The following is a 14,648-nucleotide window of genomic DNA, read 5'->3' on the forward strand; positions in this document are numbered from 1 at the left end:
AATACCAAACCCGCTGCTGTCAATTCCGACTCATAGAATTAAATATTTGTGGTTGAATAAGGGCAAGAGTTGAAGAAGCGTGATGCAGTCTAAAGGCCCACAAAGACCAAAACCCTATAAATCCCTCTTAAAAACAAATCAACAATTAAAAAAAAAAAAAAAAAAAGCAACCAAAAAGCTCTCAGCCCTGTCCTGTTCCTTCATTCTTCCTTCCAGAAGACCTACACCCAAGTCTCCAGAAGCCTGAACCTAGAGCAAGGCTGAAATGAAAGGAGGAAAATAGTGTAATCTCCTCCCAAATTTTTTGTCACCAGCTGATGTTTTGATGGTTCAGTTGGATCTCTCTTTTTGTTTTTTGATGGCCTTGGTGACCACCACCCTGCCATGCCTAGAGGGGAGGAAGTGAGTCCAATAGTGATTTTCTTAAGAGATTAGCACCCCACTGAGTGGTGGAACAAGCTGAGCAGGTGCAATAAAAATGTGGGCCTTCCTTCAGTTTCTCACTATCATTCTTTAAAAAAACAACTAGAGGGGACCTCATACCATCAAGAAAGCAGTGCCGGGAGCAGAGCGCGTCCTTTGGACAGGGGTCCCTGCGTGGAGAAGCTCCTAGTCTGGGGGAACAGCGAAGAGAAGGCTGACAGAGAGAAAAAGCCTTCCCCTGGAGATGACGCCCTGAATTTGGACTTTTAGCCTACTTTAACTGTGAGGAAATAAACTTCTCTTCGTTAAAACCATCCACTTGTGGTGTTTCTGTTATAGCAGCACTAGATAACTAAGACAGAATTTGGTAACGAGAGAGTGGGGTGCTGCTCTAACAGATACCTAAAATGTGGAAGCGGTTTTAAAACTGTGACTAGATAGACATGCAGCAGTGACAGAGGACCAGCAGCAGCAGAGAACCTACAGCATCAGAGAAGCGGCAGCAGCAGAGAACCAACAGCAGCAGAATCAGGAGACCAGCGTGAGACAGTGCTAGAGCCGACCCACGGAGCGAGAGAGCTGAGTGCCTGTGCACAGAAGGCTTCCTGGCGGAGTGGGGTGCCTCTGGGCACTTACCGGTGGAGCTACTGAGCTTTGGAACACTTGCCCCAGCAGGGCAGATGTGGGCGTGAGGCCCGAGGGCATAGAGGCCATAGGAAGCAGAAGCTGAAGAGACAAGGGACACAAGAAGCAGAGCTGCTTCAGTCTCAAAAGGACACAAAAATTACTTCATTGGAGAAGAACATAAGGGATCTTGAGGATAAGATCCAAATGTTAAAAGCCAATGGTGTGCTGAACACTGAGGACCGTGAAGAAGAGATCAAACAAATAGAGGTTTACAAAAGTCACTCCAAGTTCATGAAAACCAAGATTGATCAGCTGAAGCAGGAACTTTCACAGAAGGAGTCAGAACTTCTTGCCTTACAAACAAAGCTTGAAACCCTTAGCAATCAAAATTCAGATTGCAAGCAACACACTGAAGTGCTTAAAGAGTCACTTACTGCCAAAGAACAGAGGGCTGCCATCCTTCAGACTGAGGTGGATGCACTAAGATTACGATTGGAAGAGAAAGAATCTTTTCTCAATAAGAAAACAAAAGAGCTGCAGGACCTCACAGAAGAGAAGAGGACGCTGGCTGGAGAGATTCGTGACATGAAAGACATTCTAGAAGTAAATGAAAGAAAAATCAATGTTCTTCAGAAAAAGATTGAAAACTTGCAAGAACAACTTAGGGATAAAGACAAGCAACTGACCAACCCGAAAGACAGAGTGAAGTCCTTGCAGACGGATTCCAGTAATACAGATACTGCACTGGCCACACTAGAGGAGGCTTTGTCAGAAAAGGAGAGAATCATCAAGCGCTTGAAAGAACAACGGGAGAGAGATGATCGGGAAAGGCTAGAAGAGATAGAATCCTTCCGAAAAGAGAACAAAGACTTGAAAGAAAAGGTCAATGCTTTACAAGCTGAGCTGACTGAGAAAGAGTCTAGTTTCACTGACCTCAAAGAACATGCATCTTCATTAGCCTCAGCAGGGCTGAAAAGGGACTCCAAATAAAATCTCTAGAAATAGCCATTGAACAAAAGAAAGAGGAATGTAGCAAACTGGAAGCCCAGTTAAAAAAGGCTCATAATGTTGAAGATGACTCCAGGATGAACCCCGAGTTTGCGGACAGAATGAAACAGCTCGATAAAGAAGCATCTTACTACTGCGATGAGTGTGGCAAAGCCCAAGCGGAAGTTGACTGACTGCTGGAGATCCTCAAGGAAGTGGAGAATGAAAAGAATGACAAGGACAAGAAGATCACGGAACTCGAAAGGCATATGGAGGATCAGAATAAGAAGGTGGCCAACCTCAAGCACAATCAGCAGCTGGAAAAGAAGAAGAACGCCCAGTTACTGGAGGAAGTCCGCAGGAGAAGACAGCATGGCTGACAACTCACAGCACTTGCAGATAGAAGAACTGATGAATGCGTTGGAGAAGACAAGACAAGAACTAGATGCCACCAAAGCACGCCTTGCCTCAACGCAGCAGTTCCTGGCTGAAAAAGAAGCGCATTTGGCCAATCTCTGGATAGAGAGAAGGAAGCAGCTGGAGGAGATCCTGGAGATGAAACAGGAAGCGCTACTTGCGGCAATCAGTGAAATAGATGCCAACATTGCCTTGCTGCAATTGTCTGCCTCCAAAAACAAAAAGACACAGGAAGAGTCATGGCCCTTGAGCGGGAAAAAGACCGACTAGTGCATCAGTTAAAGCTGCAGGTTTATAGACCTAAGAAACAGCCCCCAAGCTTGAATATACCATGCACTTGTGATGCTGGCTACAGCCCACATATTGCGGCCAAGTACCACAGGTCCAGCTACGATGCATACATGATCCAAAGGTCTCAGACCCAAAACAGAATGAAGCTGATGGCAGACAACTACGATGAGGACCATCATCATCACCACCACCACCGATCTCCTGGGAGGTCGCATCGTTCCAACCACAGACCCTCTCCGGACCAGGTCAGTTTCATCGCCGCCTCCCTCCAGGACCCCTTTTACCCTTTGGATATTTTAAGATAAAATAAATAATCCTCAAGAAATAATAAACAGCATAAAGTGATACACTCTTTGAACTGAAAAAAAAAAACAACTAGAAAAAATTTTTTTATGTTTTTAAGAAAAAAAACTCCTCATCTTTCAGAGACACAAACAGAACCATTTACTGATAAAATGATATGATACCTGGGAACTGCTTCAAGATAATATGAAAGAGGAAAGAGCTATAGGAGTAGAGATAAAACAGGGTTATCCATGAGCTGATAATTGCTGAAGCTAGGTGACATGTACATGAGGGTTCATTATACTATTTTGCCTACTACTGGATATGTTTAAATTCTTCATAATAAAAAATTATTAAAAAGTAGGGAAAAAAAATTTAGCCAAAAGAGAAAAAAAATCACCAGTTGGTCACTGAATTTTCAGCCATGTTCAAGAAAATGGGAGCATTATCTAGCCTGACTCCCACTATTACTTATGCACAATGACTTTATTTTTAAAATGACAGTTCAGTTTATGAAATTCTACTTTAAAATTAAGCTTAAAATACCGTATACAAGTTATATACTGGTTTTCACTTTTTGGGAAACTTTGCTATTTGTGAGATTCTGAATTAATATTTCTATTTGATGACTTGTTTTCTTATAGCAACAGAATCTTTTGGAAGCCAAATATTGTATATTCAGATAGTCCCCGACTTACGATGGGGTTCTGTTCGACAACTTCATCGTAAATCGGTTCTGACATAAGTTGAGTACCTCCTTTTTTTTTTTTTTTAGTTGTAAGTGCAGTTCTTCATAACTCAAATACATCATAAGTCGGGGAATACCTGTATCTCATTTTATCCTCAAAAAGACCGGGCAAAAGAGATGAGAACTGAAGGATCAGGAAGGTTGAGTAGCTTGCCCTAGGCCACACAGCTCATAAGTGGCAGAGCCATACTGGAACCCAGACCTGACTTCCATTACCACAATTAGAATATTTTTCTAAGTAGCCGTGTTCTTATATTGCGTTTTTTTTTCCTTAAAGGTGTTTATACAAACATTAAAATGATAGCACCTATTTTACTAACTTGCACAATGTTCCTACTGACTAGATGCACTCCTCAAGAACACCTGAAAGAACTATAATTAAAAGTATATTACTTGGTATTTTAAATATAAATGTGACTTTAAAATGTACATTACTAAGGGGGACTAAGTGTAACTTAGTTTAGATCTCTATAAAATAATAATTGAGCTATATCTGGTAAATATTCAGCAAACAGAAATTGCCCAATATAAGTATCCTATAATATGGAAAGTACTTGTACAGCTTAAGGCCTTAAACTTTAATAATTCACACTGTAAACAAGAAAAGAACTGTGGGTGGCTGTTGGAGCTTTTCTTTGACAGGTAATGGGACCTAAATTCTCCTATCCATAGGTTAAAGTTTGCCTTTTCTGATACCATTTTGTTACAGAACTTAAATAAGCAAATGTTGGGTACACATATACAAGGTAGCTTGTGCAAGTGCATATTTATAAACATTACTATCAACAAAATATCTGGAAATACCATTTACACATTGCTTTTGTTATACCTAAAGTTGAATCTGTTTGTCTTAACATTTAAATAGCTTATGAATTAAAATGAAATCACTTATGTGCTAGTTGATAGTTTTAATGTTTAAGAGGGAAAATGTATGATCAGTATCATTCAAAGATTAGCATACGTTAGAAATACATAATTAAATCAAATCAATTTTTATATCTAGTTCTGTACACTGTCCATTACATAGCAAGTGTGTAATAAATGTGTGCTAAATAAATGAATTAAAATCTTTTAAAAAACAAAACTTAACTCCAGGCTAAAAGCCAAATTTCACTATGGTATCTTTTCCTCTCTCTTACCAAAAAAGTCACAAATTCGTCATTAAAATGTAGTCTTCTTTAATGTATGCAAAAGCAATCACATCGCATGCTCAAAATTTCTTAAAATAACTATAGGCAAAGTCTTTGAAAATACTGATAAATACAGGCTGTCAACGCTATTGAAAATTTAAGTATACATATATAATTATAAAACCTCTCTTCAAGAAAATTGATAATTCTTCTGGTACGTATTCTACCTGTGCTGGCTGCATCTAGCTTATTCAAACGAAATATTCTCCGAAATAAAGATATATAATAAGACAAACAATACTAAGGACTGGTTAAAAGCCTTCATAGGAGTCCAAGCTATATTTGTAATTAAGTTCATGATTTTACTCAATATTAAAGATTGATGTTTTCAATAAAAAAAAAAAAAATTATGCTACCTAATATGGCCACATACTCAAGGTACCTCATAATAACCCTTCAAGTTAACTACAGTCATGCGTCGCTTAACGTCCATAATACATTCCGTGAAATAGGACGTTATGTGATTTGGACGTTGTGCAAATACGCCTAAATCGTGAACAACAGCATTCACTGGTTTTCCACCTTCGTGTTGTTTAATAACCTTTTGTTTCACTTCCAAATCAATACTTCTCCTTTGCCTCTTGCTGCTGCTGTCACTAGCACTGGTTTTGCTGTGTTTAGGAGCCGTGATGCACTTCACGAGGTAATATTTTCAAAAGAAAATTAAACTGAGAGATAACACTACAACACTCAAGAGACACGCAATATATAAGATTAGTTGTTGCCTATGAGTTGAAGCATACACTGCTATACAGTAACCTTTTAATTTGTAAGGAAAGTTCACCTTAAAATAATGATAGAAAGTATAACACTGTACATACATAAGCCAGTAAGATAGGCAGTTTATTATGACTATCAATACATATGTATTACAGGTAGTGTAAGTACTGTACCATTATATGCCTGACAGCACAATTGCTTTGTATACAAGACACATCAGATACACGTGTTGTGTGCAGGAAGCTGTTGTGTTCGCTACATCCAGAGCTCCAATCGGAATTTCTGAACTCTCTTATAACCTCATGAGACCACGGACCTATATGCGGTCAAACGTTACCCGAATGGACATTATGCAGTGAAATGACTGTATTACTAACTTGATGAGTTACTGTCTTCCTTTGCTCAAGGTCACACTGCTAAATAGAGTTCAGAATCAAACCTAAGTCTGCCTGGATCCAGAGCCTGTGCTTCATTCTATTACATCTTTGGCCTCACAAATAGCCTTTCTCAGTAACTATTTGTATTTTACCCTCAGAAACTGATTAAAAATAAGATCTACACCTTTATCTTTCTATCCACTAAGTATTTTCTGAAAACTAGAAAGTAGAACTCATTCCATTTCAATAATATATAATATGATGAGACTCTACACTAAATTTGAAATTAAAAATTATACACTGGTCTAAATTTATGATGGTAAAAATTGTACTTCAATTTCTGCAAATGAGTTTTGTAGGGAGAATTAAAATTAAAATGAATAGTCATGTTATAGGCTCTATAGGCCTATAGGCTCTCTGTCTTAAAAAAGAGAGCATATTATACATATTTTCTTATCCGTGATGAGACCAAAACCCAGATCTAATACAGTGCTGAAAAATATGTGATAGTGGATCTTCAAGCTTATTTTCCTTATAGCGAGATAAAGAAAAGTCATCCAAAAAATATATTTAGACTGTAAAATTCAAACCAGGCATATATTAATTTTAAGAATACTTTTTCCATTTCTTTCTCATGAACACCAACAAGGATTACTCAAAAGCTTAAACTCATTAAGTATAAGTAGCATCTTCCAGTTGCAACTAGCAACAACCACATTCATTAGGCTTGCAATAAACAAGTTTTTCCTGAAAGACGTTAGAGCAATGTGTTGATCATACTCTGTGGCTTCTCTGAAGACAACAAAAAATCAAAAAACCCTACTCCACCCAAGTTCCTATCCTAGCAATTAAACTTAGTTAAAAGGCCTTCTACAAAAGAGAGGGGAAATTGCATCTGGTAGGCTTTTCCAAAGTTTTTCAAGTATCTCAATTGTGTTATAGCCATCCAACCCATACTTAACAGTAAAAATTAGTCTCCCCTCTTCTAACAGAAATAAATGCAAAGTCAAAGATGTTTCCAACTCAAAGATTCCTCTTGGGACTACATTAAAAAACAGAAAATGCAATCAGGTAACATTTTAGACAATTTTAATAATTCACCATGACTTTCAGAACTGAAGTAATGCACTAACTTTCTGTTTACAAATATAAAATGCCACATATAATTTTAAGGATCAATAAACTGACAGCAAAAGGAAAGTTATTAAAGTAAATGTATTAGTTGCCTGGTTAATACAACAAATCTGCGGTGACTGTATCTAAAATAAGAGCAAATGGCCTCTAAGTCCTGAAATGTTTCTCTATCAATCAAATTTTAGGATGGTCTATGTGACTTACAGAATTTGCTTCTGTTTTGTTTGGTTTGTTTTTTTCCTGGTTTTTAGCTAATGGAGGTGGTAGCATAACTGAGCTGTAGATAAGACAGTATTAGCATATATACCAGGCAATTCTCCTTTATTTTCCTGTAAGGACAGAAGAAAATCTAGGCACCCCTCCAAAGAAGTGCTATGGTCAAATGTAATCACTGGCAGATGCCACAATATATTATTTGGTGTGGACATCAGAATTCCAGTACGTGGTTGGCAGGAATCGGTGGGATTTTTTTTTTTAATGTAAGGGTGAAATCATGCCTTTAGTCACATGAATAATGGGCATGTTTCTTCATTTTGAAGTTGGGACAATAATACCACCTTCACAAAGTGGAGAAAAATCTATATACGAAGTGCGATAACATATTTGAAAGCATCTAGTTCAGTGCCTGTACATAGTATGTACTCAAAATTTAAAAAAGAAAGAAAAAGTATTGACTTGGATATGATCAAGTTTAGCATTTTAAACTTAATAAGCAAATACATTCTCTTATTTTCCACTTTCAAAACTATATCTACAATCAGCTTTTGACCATTTTATTCACCATAAAATTTTTCCTCACTTTACATGCTTCTGGGAGGCTTCCTCCCCCACCATCCCTCTCTGCCATATTATGTCTGTGTGAAAAGGCACTGTTGTATAGCAGTTAAAAGCCACATCTTATCTGTGAATAATGAGAAGAATAATAATAATTTCTACCTCACAGAGTTGTTGAATGAATTAAATAAGCCAATAAATGTAAAACACTTAGAACCTAGTGGCATGTTAAGTGATTATTATTAAATGCATATTACTTTAGTTGTGTCTGAAATCAGGATTTGTAGCGTGTCATCTGAATTTATATAACGAAAGCTTTACACTAAGCAAACATAATTAAGAAACAAAATTTAATTAAAATTTCCCCAAATATAATGCCTTCTCATGTCAGTTATTTGAGGATTATTCACATATTTGGAATTTCTGTTCCTGCCCCATAAACATGGATAAAACAGAATGTTGGACTGGCCAAACAACTAAATTAAAACTTTTATCATTAATTTTAATTCACTGTATATACCCAAGCCTGCAGTAAACAAATGTAAAAAACACTCCGATTCACTTCAAATTAAAATAAACATTCCCCAATATTCGTCACATTTCATGTAAATTATTTCCTTTTAATATAGCAATACCATGCTGGCTTTTGCTTGCATACCAATATTATAATGTAGGCATGTAAACTCTATTTTGTATTTCTGTATTTTAAGACCTCTCTATAACATGTAAGAAATATTTTCTAATAGCAACTGAACTGCTAATATCTATAAAATATCTTTTCTAAAATTGATAGCACTTAAGACAATATTTTAAAATAAGACGGGGCTGTTTAGAAAAAAAGAGTGTGGCTTGCAGTTGGAACAATTTAAATTTCACAGTAAATTGCTTAAGGATCATTAGGAATTTTAGAGATTACCTAGGTCATTCCCCTCTCACATTTTATGAAGAAACTGAGGCCCCCAAATACTATGATACTGACAGAGCCAAGACTACAACCTAGGCCTCCTGGCTCCTAGTCACATAAATGTTCCTTTCCATTTTTTCATATCAAATTTAACCAAGTCATGGACATCAACTCAAAAGAATATATCTTTGCCAAAAAACTAATTCAAAAGAATTATTGTTTCAACACACACACAGAAAGAACCGCATTCATTAAGCAAGCACCACAATAGCCAGCTTACTTACTTCTTAGGATTTTTTTCAAGATCATTAGGAGTTTGTTGTCACAAAAGATTTTTTCACATCACTTATTTCTCTTGTGACCTTCAAACCACTCCCAGGACTCCCCACCCCACCACAAACACACACACGCACGCACACATGCACACGTGCACACACACGCATCACATAAACATTCCTAAAAATGGTGGGGGCAGGGAACAAATCAGCAACTTTCTTCCTAATCCCACCATATTTGAGCCAGGTACATTGACCCATCCTTTTTCCATCCTCAGCATAACACAGAACAATTCTAAGGGAAGAGTGAGTTTCCAACAGTATCTTTTAATACCAATCTTAGTCTATCTTTTTATCATTTCATAACCAGGTTATGCTCTAAAGAAACTATCTGATCAGAAAGATGTTAAACACGTTCTATTAGCCCCAATACAAAAAACAGTATTAATGACGTGCATATAAGCATAGTTTATTCATTTTCTGAAATGTTGTCTTTCCAATGCAAATCTTTATCAAAAGTCAGTAACCTGAAAATGGGAAGCAGACTACGAGGTTCACATAAATTCATTCTCTCAGTGTATCGCAGTAAAATAAGAAAAGTGTATTCAATTCTGAGCCAAATTTAATCCAGTTAAAATGTACAGAGTGCCATTTTAGACTGTTAAAATTAGAAATCTATAAATAATTCATAAAAGTTACCTTTGCACTAAATTTCCTTTAAATTTATGCGCAAAGGAATATCACAAGCAACTTTTTAAAAATAGATTTCATGGGATTGGCAATGTCTTAAACAGCCTTTCACCTGACCATCAAAGAACAATTAATTGCTCTTCAGTTTCAGTAAAAATCCATTCTAAAAGCAAATGCCAACAGCTTTTTGCTACTTAGGGCTCTTTCAGGCCTATTATTAGAAAAGAAAATACCTAAAACCGAACTTAACCAAGTATTTTAAGATACATCCTAAACATTACACCTGAATCCTTAAAGAAGGAATAGATAATTTAACTCCTTGGAACGACATAGGGTTTTCTTAGCAAACTTCTCCTTCCTCTAAGCAAATGATTAATTAAACCGATAATTCTGCTTGTGCTATCATATTTGGGAACACTGCAACTATTTTAGGCCTTGAAGAAAGATTTCTAAAAAAACTCTCTAGCTGTAGCACACATATACGTGTGCATATGTATGTATACGTGTATATATATCGTCGTTAGTTGCCGTCTAGTCAGTTCCAACTCGTGGAGACCCTATGTGTGCAGAGTAGAACTGCGCCATAGGGTTTTCAAGGCTGTAACCTTTCAGAGGCAGATTACTGGGCTTGTCTTTCGAGGCACCACTGGGTGGGTTCAAACTGCCAACCTGGCTAGCAGTCAGACACTTAACCTTGTGCCACCCAGGGATTGTATATATATATATTTTTAATTTTTTTTTTTTTTTAACCAAGATGTTTACTCTTACTACCTGTGTGCTCTTGGGCAAGTTATTACATCTTTCTGATAGTCAGTTTCCTCATCTGTAAAATGGGGATAACAATAGTACTTACCTTGTGGGGTTGTTGTGCAAACTGATTCAACGTTAGCTATTATTACCCTATATACATTTACTAAACACATATAAATCATCATACTCCCAAAGTATACAAATTTAGTGGACCATCTGATATTAACTATGAAATTCTCATCTTGTTTCTATCAACTAAACTGGCTGCTCATTAATTCAAAAACATCCAACAATGTGACTCCAGCGAGAATAAGGATATACTGGTAGCAAAAGATCACTTGGTTTTTGTTTTTTTTGGCCTGGATCTATTTTTGCCTGAACCTTTGTCTGGATCTATTTTTATCAATGGTTTAATTTTCTACCCCCTTAGAGTTTAGTGTTAACACTGAAAAATAAATAAATGGGTGAAAGACACCGTAAGAGTCATCCTGAGATCAACAGTTTAATTCATAGTATTTAAAAATAAATGTGCATGAAGAAAACATTTAGATCATTTCTCTCTACTAGTCCTTACTAACACAAGGCAGAGCATAATTTATAAAGCGGTTTAAGAAATATTGCTGGATTTACCAATTTAGACTGTTCAGCCTACAGGACTGTGGGGGCTTCCAGGTTTAAAATACAACCAATGAGAAACTGTAATTCAATAACTGGTCTTCAGTGAATCACTACCTTACAGCAGAGAAATAACTGCATTTTATTTGGTTACACAGTTACTGTATGTGGGCAGAGAATGGTCATCAGTTTCCTCAATGAAATAAATCTATACCTACATAATGTTTACTCTCACTTAAGTAGCAAAAACCAACCTTGATTCTCTAGTTAGGCAAGAAAGGTATTAGAGTTAATAGTTATGACATCACTAGCTACCTGGTATTCATAATTATGCCAATTCATAAGATTATCTGTGGCTACAATTAGAAAATTATCAAAGAAACAATAGTACTTACTGAGTATTTTGTTCCGAATTACACTCCTCTGCTGCTAAAATAATGTCTGATCATGAATTCATTTTCTATCTAAGAGAGCTCAGATATGAATAAGGACAATTCAAAATCTCTTAGGTAAACAGATTTTACACCACGACTATTTCCTAATTCATCTAAATCTATTAACGGAACACAATCTTACCGGAAAAGGAAAAATGTTGTCAGCTCTGTTCAAGCTATCTTCCATCCAGGATTTAGGAGCAAAGGCAGAACTGGGCCGAGCGTACTTCTGGAGCTGAATATGATTGCTTGCAAAATTTTTCTTCAAAGGTGAGATGGAGTTCAGGGGCGTTATTCCTCCATTCAGTCCTCTGCGGTGATCTCGGCCTTGGGAGCCTCCCCAGCCACCATATCCACCACCCCCTGGGCTCCAGGAAGAAGACGGTGTCGGAGAGGGACTCTGGTAGCTGCTCCACGGAGAAGCGGGTTTGTTAAGATTATTCGCCAAATGAGGCAGCTGGTTAAAAGCAGCATTTCTGTGTGTGAAAGGCGGGGGATGGGGACTGGCAGGCGACCTCCTTTGCTGCTGATGCTGGCTGTGATGATGCTGGAAATGAGGGTGATGAGGGTGGTGCTGCGACAGGGGCCCGATCTGAGGGGAGAAGCTGCCTCCGAAGCCAGGGCTGACATGGTGGGGAAAATTTTGAAACAACAGAGCACCGTTATTTGCTGAAGCAGCAGGGACCCCTCCCTGGTGAAAGAAACTTGCATCTTCATTGATTATTGTAGAGGAGGAAGGCGCTATCGCTGCTGACCAGTTACTGAACCCAGTAAGAGACGATGCACTAGATGTCAAGGGTTGGGTCGAAGTCCCTAGCCCCGTGGCTTCTTGATAATCAAACCCTGTCAACACTGGCGATTCGATTCTTATTTTCTCCTTCCCATTGCCATTTTCTGAAGAATTGTCCCCTTGATTTTCTTCAGATTTTGCCTTCTCCGTTTCAGGCAGTATTCCAGCTTCCTGACCTGGACTGGGAGAGAGCTGCTGCTTTTCTAGAGGGTCCTGCTGTTCCTGTTGCTGACTTTTGGCTTTTTCTGACCCCAAGATCTCATCCTGAATGTTATGGGTGGCCGGGGCAGGAAAGAGCCAAGCTGACCCAGCACTGCTGCCATTGGCAGCTGTGTTATTATTTATAAAAGCAGCAGGGCTGGGGGTGGCATTTTGGTGATGGTGTGGAGGCTGCAGATGTGGATGAAATCTGACTGGAAAAGCAGATTTATTCCCAGTATTGCTTTGCACTAGCACTCCAAACCCGTAATCCCCCATTTATTATTTTTAGGATCAGAATCTTACAATAAAAAATGACAACGTGATGTCTCACGCCTTTTTCCTCAATGCAAATTTTAAGTTTTTTTTGTTTGTTTGAAATGCCTTATTTATAGCTAGCTCAAAGATCACAGCTTATCCCCACCCTAAATAGTTCTGATTTGGAATTCTGGTCTCTGAAAACAACAACAAAAGAAAAACTAAAAAAATCTCTTAAAACACTGACATGAATCCAATTGGGCTTATTTCTAGGAGGGAATAAAAATGAAGAGGGTAAAAATCAAGTCTTTGGTTAGTAAAATAGGCGCTTTCTTTTTCCAAAGGAAAATACACATGAATGACAAAAACACAGCTTCTCAATCATCTATGGATGTAGAAGAATAAGCATTGCGCGGAGTAAAAATATATTTATATATATAATTTAACAATCACATATGGTCTTCCTCAGCAGTTTAGATTCACTCACATAAAAATTAGAACAGGGCTAAGGGGGAGAATACGTTCTTTTCTTGGCAGCTTGGTTTAAAAAAATCAGGAATAATTTAAGAACATTATATATTATATATTATATCTATAGATTATATTAGGTGATCTGGGGTGGGAGGTGAATTTCTGGTTGTGGGAGAGGAAATCAGCATTGACTAATGGAGGGATGATTGCAGGGAGGTTTCTGCTGTTCCTGGTACTGTTTCTGCTCTTTCACAGGGTGCAGTTTGGGCCTCTGGGGCTGTTTCTGAGGCTCCGGGTGCAGATTTTGCTGCGGTCGCTGTTCCTGGGCTCCCCCCGGCCTCCTCTCCCCCATGAAATGGGTTGGAAGCACACGTTTCTCCCTCTTGCGGGGGGTCGCGATCAGGAAGGATTAGCGAGACTCTACAAGGGCGACCTGGCGGCCCGGGGGTGCGGGGATCAAGGGGGCGACCTGGAAGGTCCTGCGGTCTCGGCCTCTTCCCCTCTCTGCGGCTCCGGGGTTTTTTTCCCTCATGGGACCCAGGGCGGTTTGTTCAGTTCTCTCAGTTCGATTCTCCGCAGGGGGAAAAAAAGAGGAAAGAAAGGAAAAAAACCCACTGCTGCGGTACTCTAAAGGAGAAGGGCCTCCCCTCTTTGCTCGCTCTCTCTTTTCCCCTAGATTTTTAAAAAACTATAATTTAGAAGGCTTTTGTTTCTCCTCACGGTTGTTGGGCCGTCCGTCGTCGTCGCCGCTTTACCCCGGCCCCGCAGTCCCCGCTGTCGTTGCTGCGGACCCCGCTTAACTCTTCTTTTTCTTTCCTTCTTCCTCCTCTTTTTCCTCTGCTGTCGCCGCTGCCGCCGCCGCCGCCGCCACCGCCTCCCGGTGTCCGGGTCCCGCAGCCGCGGCTGAGTCCTTCTCCTCAGGACCGAGCCGAGTGAAATGACAACCAGCTGGAAAGACCGAGAGACACTTCCGGTTAGAGGAAGGAGGGGTGAGGTACCAGGGACGCCCCACCCACCTACTGGAAGACCAATGAGCTGTTAGAATTTAGGCTGGGCCACGCCCCCTAGGCTAAGGCCCCCTCCCAGGAAGGTCGAAAAGCTATCTCGAGAGACGCCCTTTCCGTCTACGCCTCGCCTAGTGAGGCCCGGCACCTGGAACCCACCCCCACCAACCCCCAGTGAATGCAGCAGGTTGCCATCTTTGGTATGGGCAAAGGACTCCTTCGACGTTTATCTTCCGTAATTAGGCTTTGCGGTGGAAGCGTACGGAGACGGGCGGCAGAGACTGGA

The 14,648-nt window shown here is 39.2% G+C and overlaps 1 protein-coding gene and 1 pseudogene across 3 annotated transcripts in view; one reads left to right on the forward strand and one right to left on the reverse strand.

Annotated features, from left to right (window-relative positions):
- Positions 1-14,306, reverse strand: part of CPEB4 (cytoplasmic polyadenylation element binding protein 4) — an 80,171-nt gene extending 65,865 nt beyond the window's left edge. For all 3 annotated transcript variants that reach the window (XM_012560124.2, XM_012560123.2, XM_023726495.1), the window contains exon 1: positions 11,784-14,306. In XM_012560124.2, the coding sequence (XP_012415578.1) occupies positions 11,784-12,908 (1,125 nt within the window). In that variant the 5' untranslated portion in view covers positions 12,909-14,306. The remainder of the gene's footprint in view (positions 1-11,783) is intronic.
- LOC105757036 (ERC protein 2 pseudogene) lies at positions 1,135-3,816 on the forward strand (annotated as a pseudogene).
- Positions 14,307-14,648: the final 342 nt, after the last annotated feature.

Source organism: Trichechus manatus, unplaced genomic scaffold, assembly GCF_000243295.1.
Source record: "Trichechus manatus latirostris isolate Lorelei unplaced genomic scaffold, TriManLat1.0 scaffold00011, whole genome shotgun sequence".
Classification (NCBI taxonomy): domain Eukaryota; kingdom Metazoa; phylum Chordata; class Mammalia; order Sirenia; family Trichechidae; genus Trichechus; species Trichechus manatus.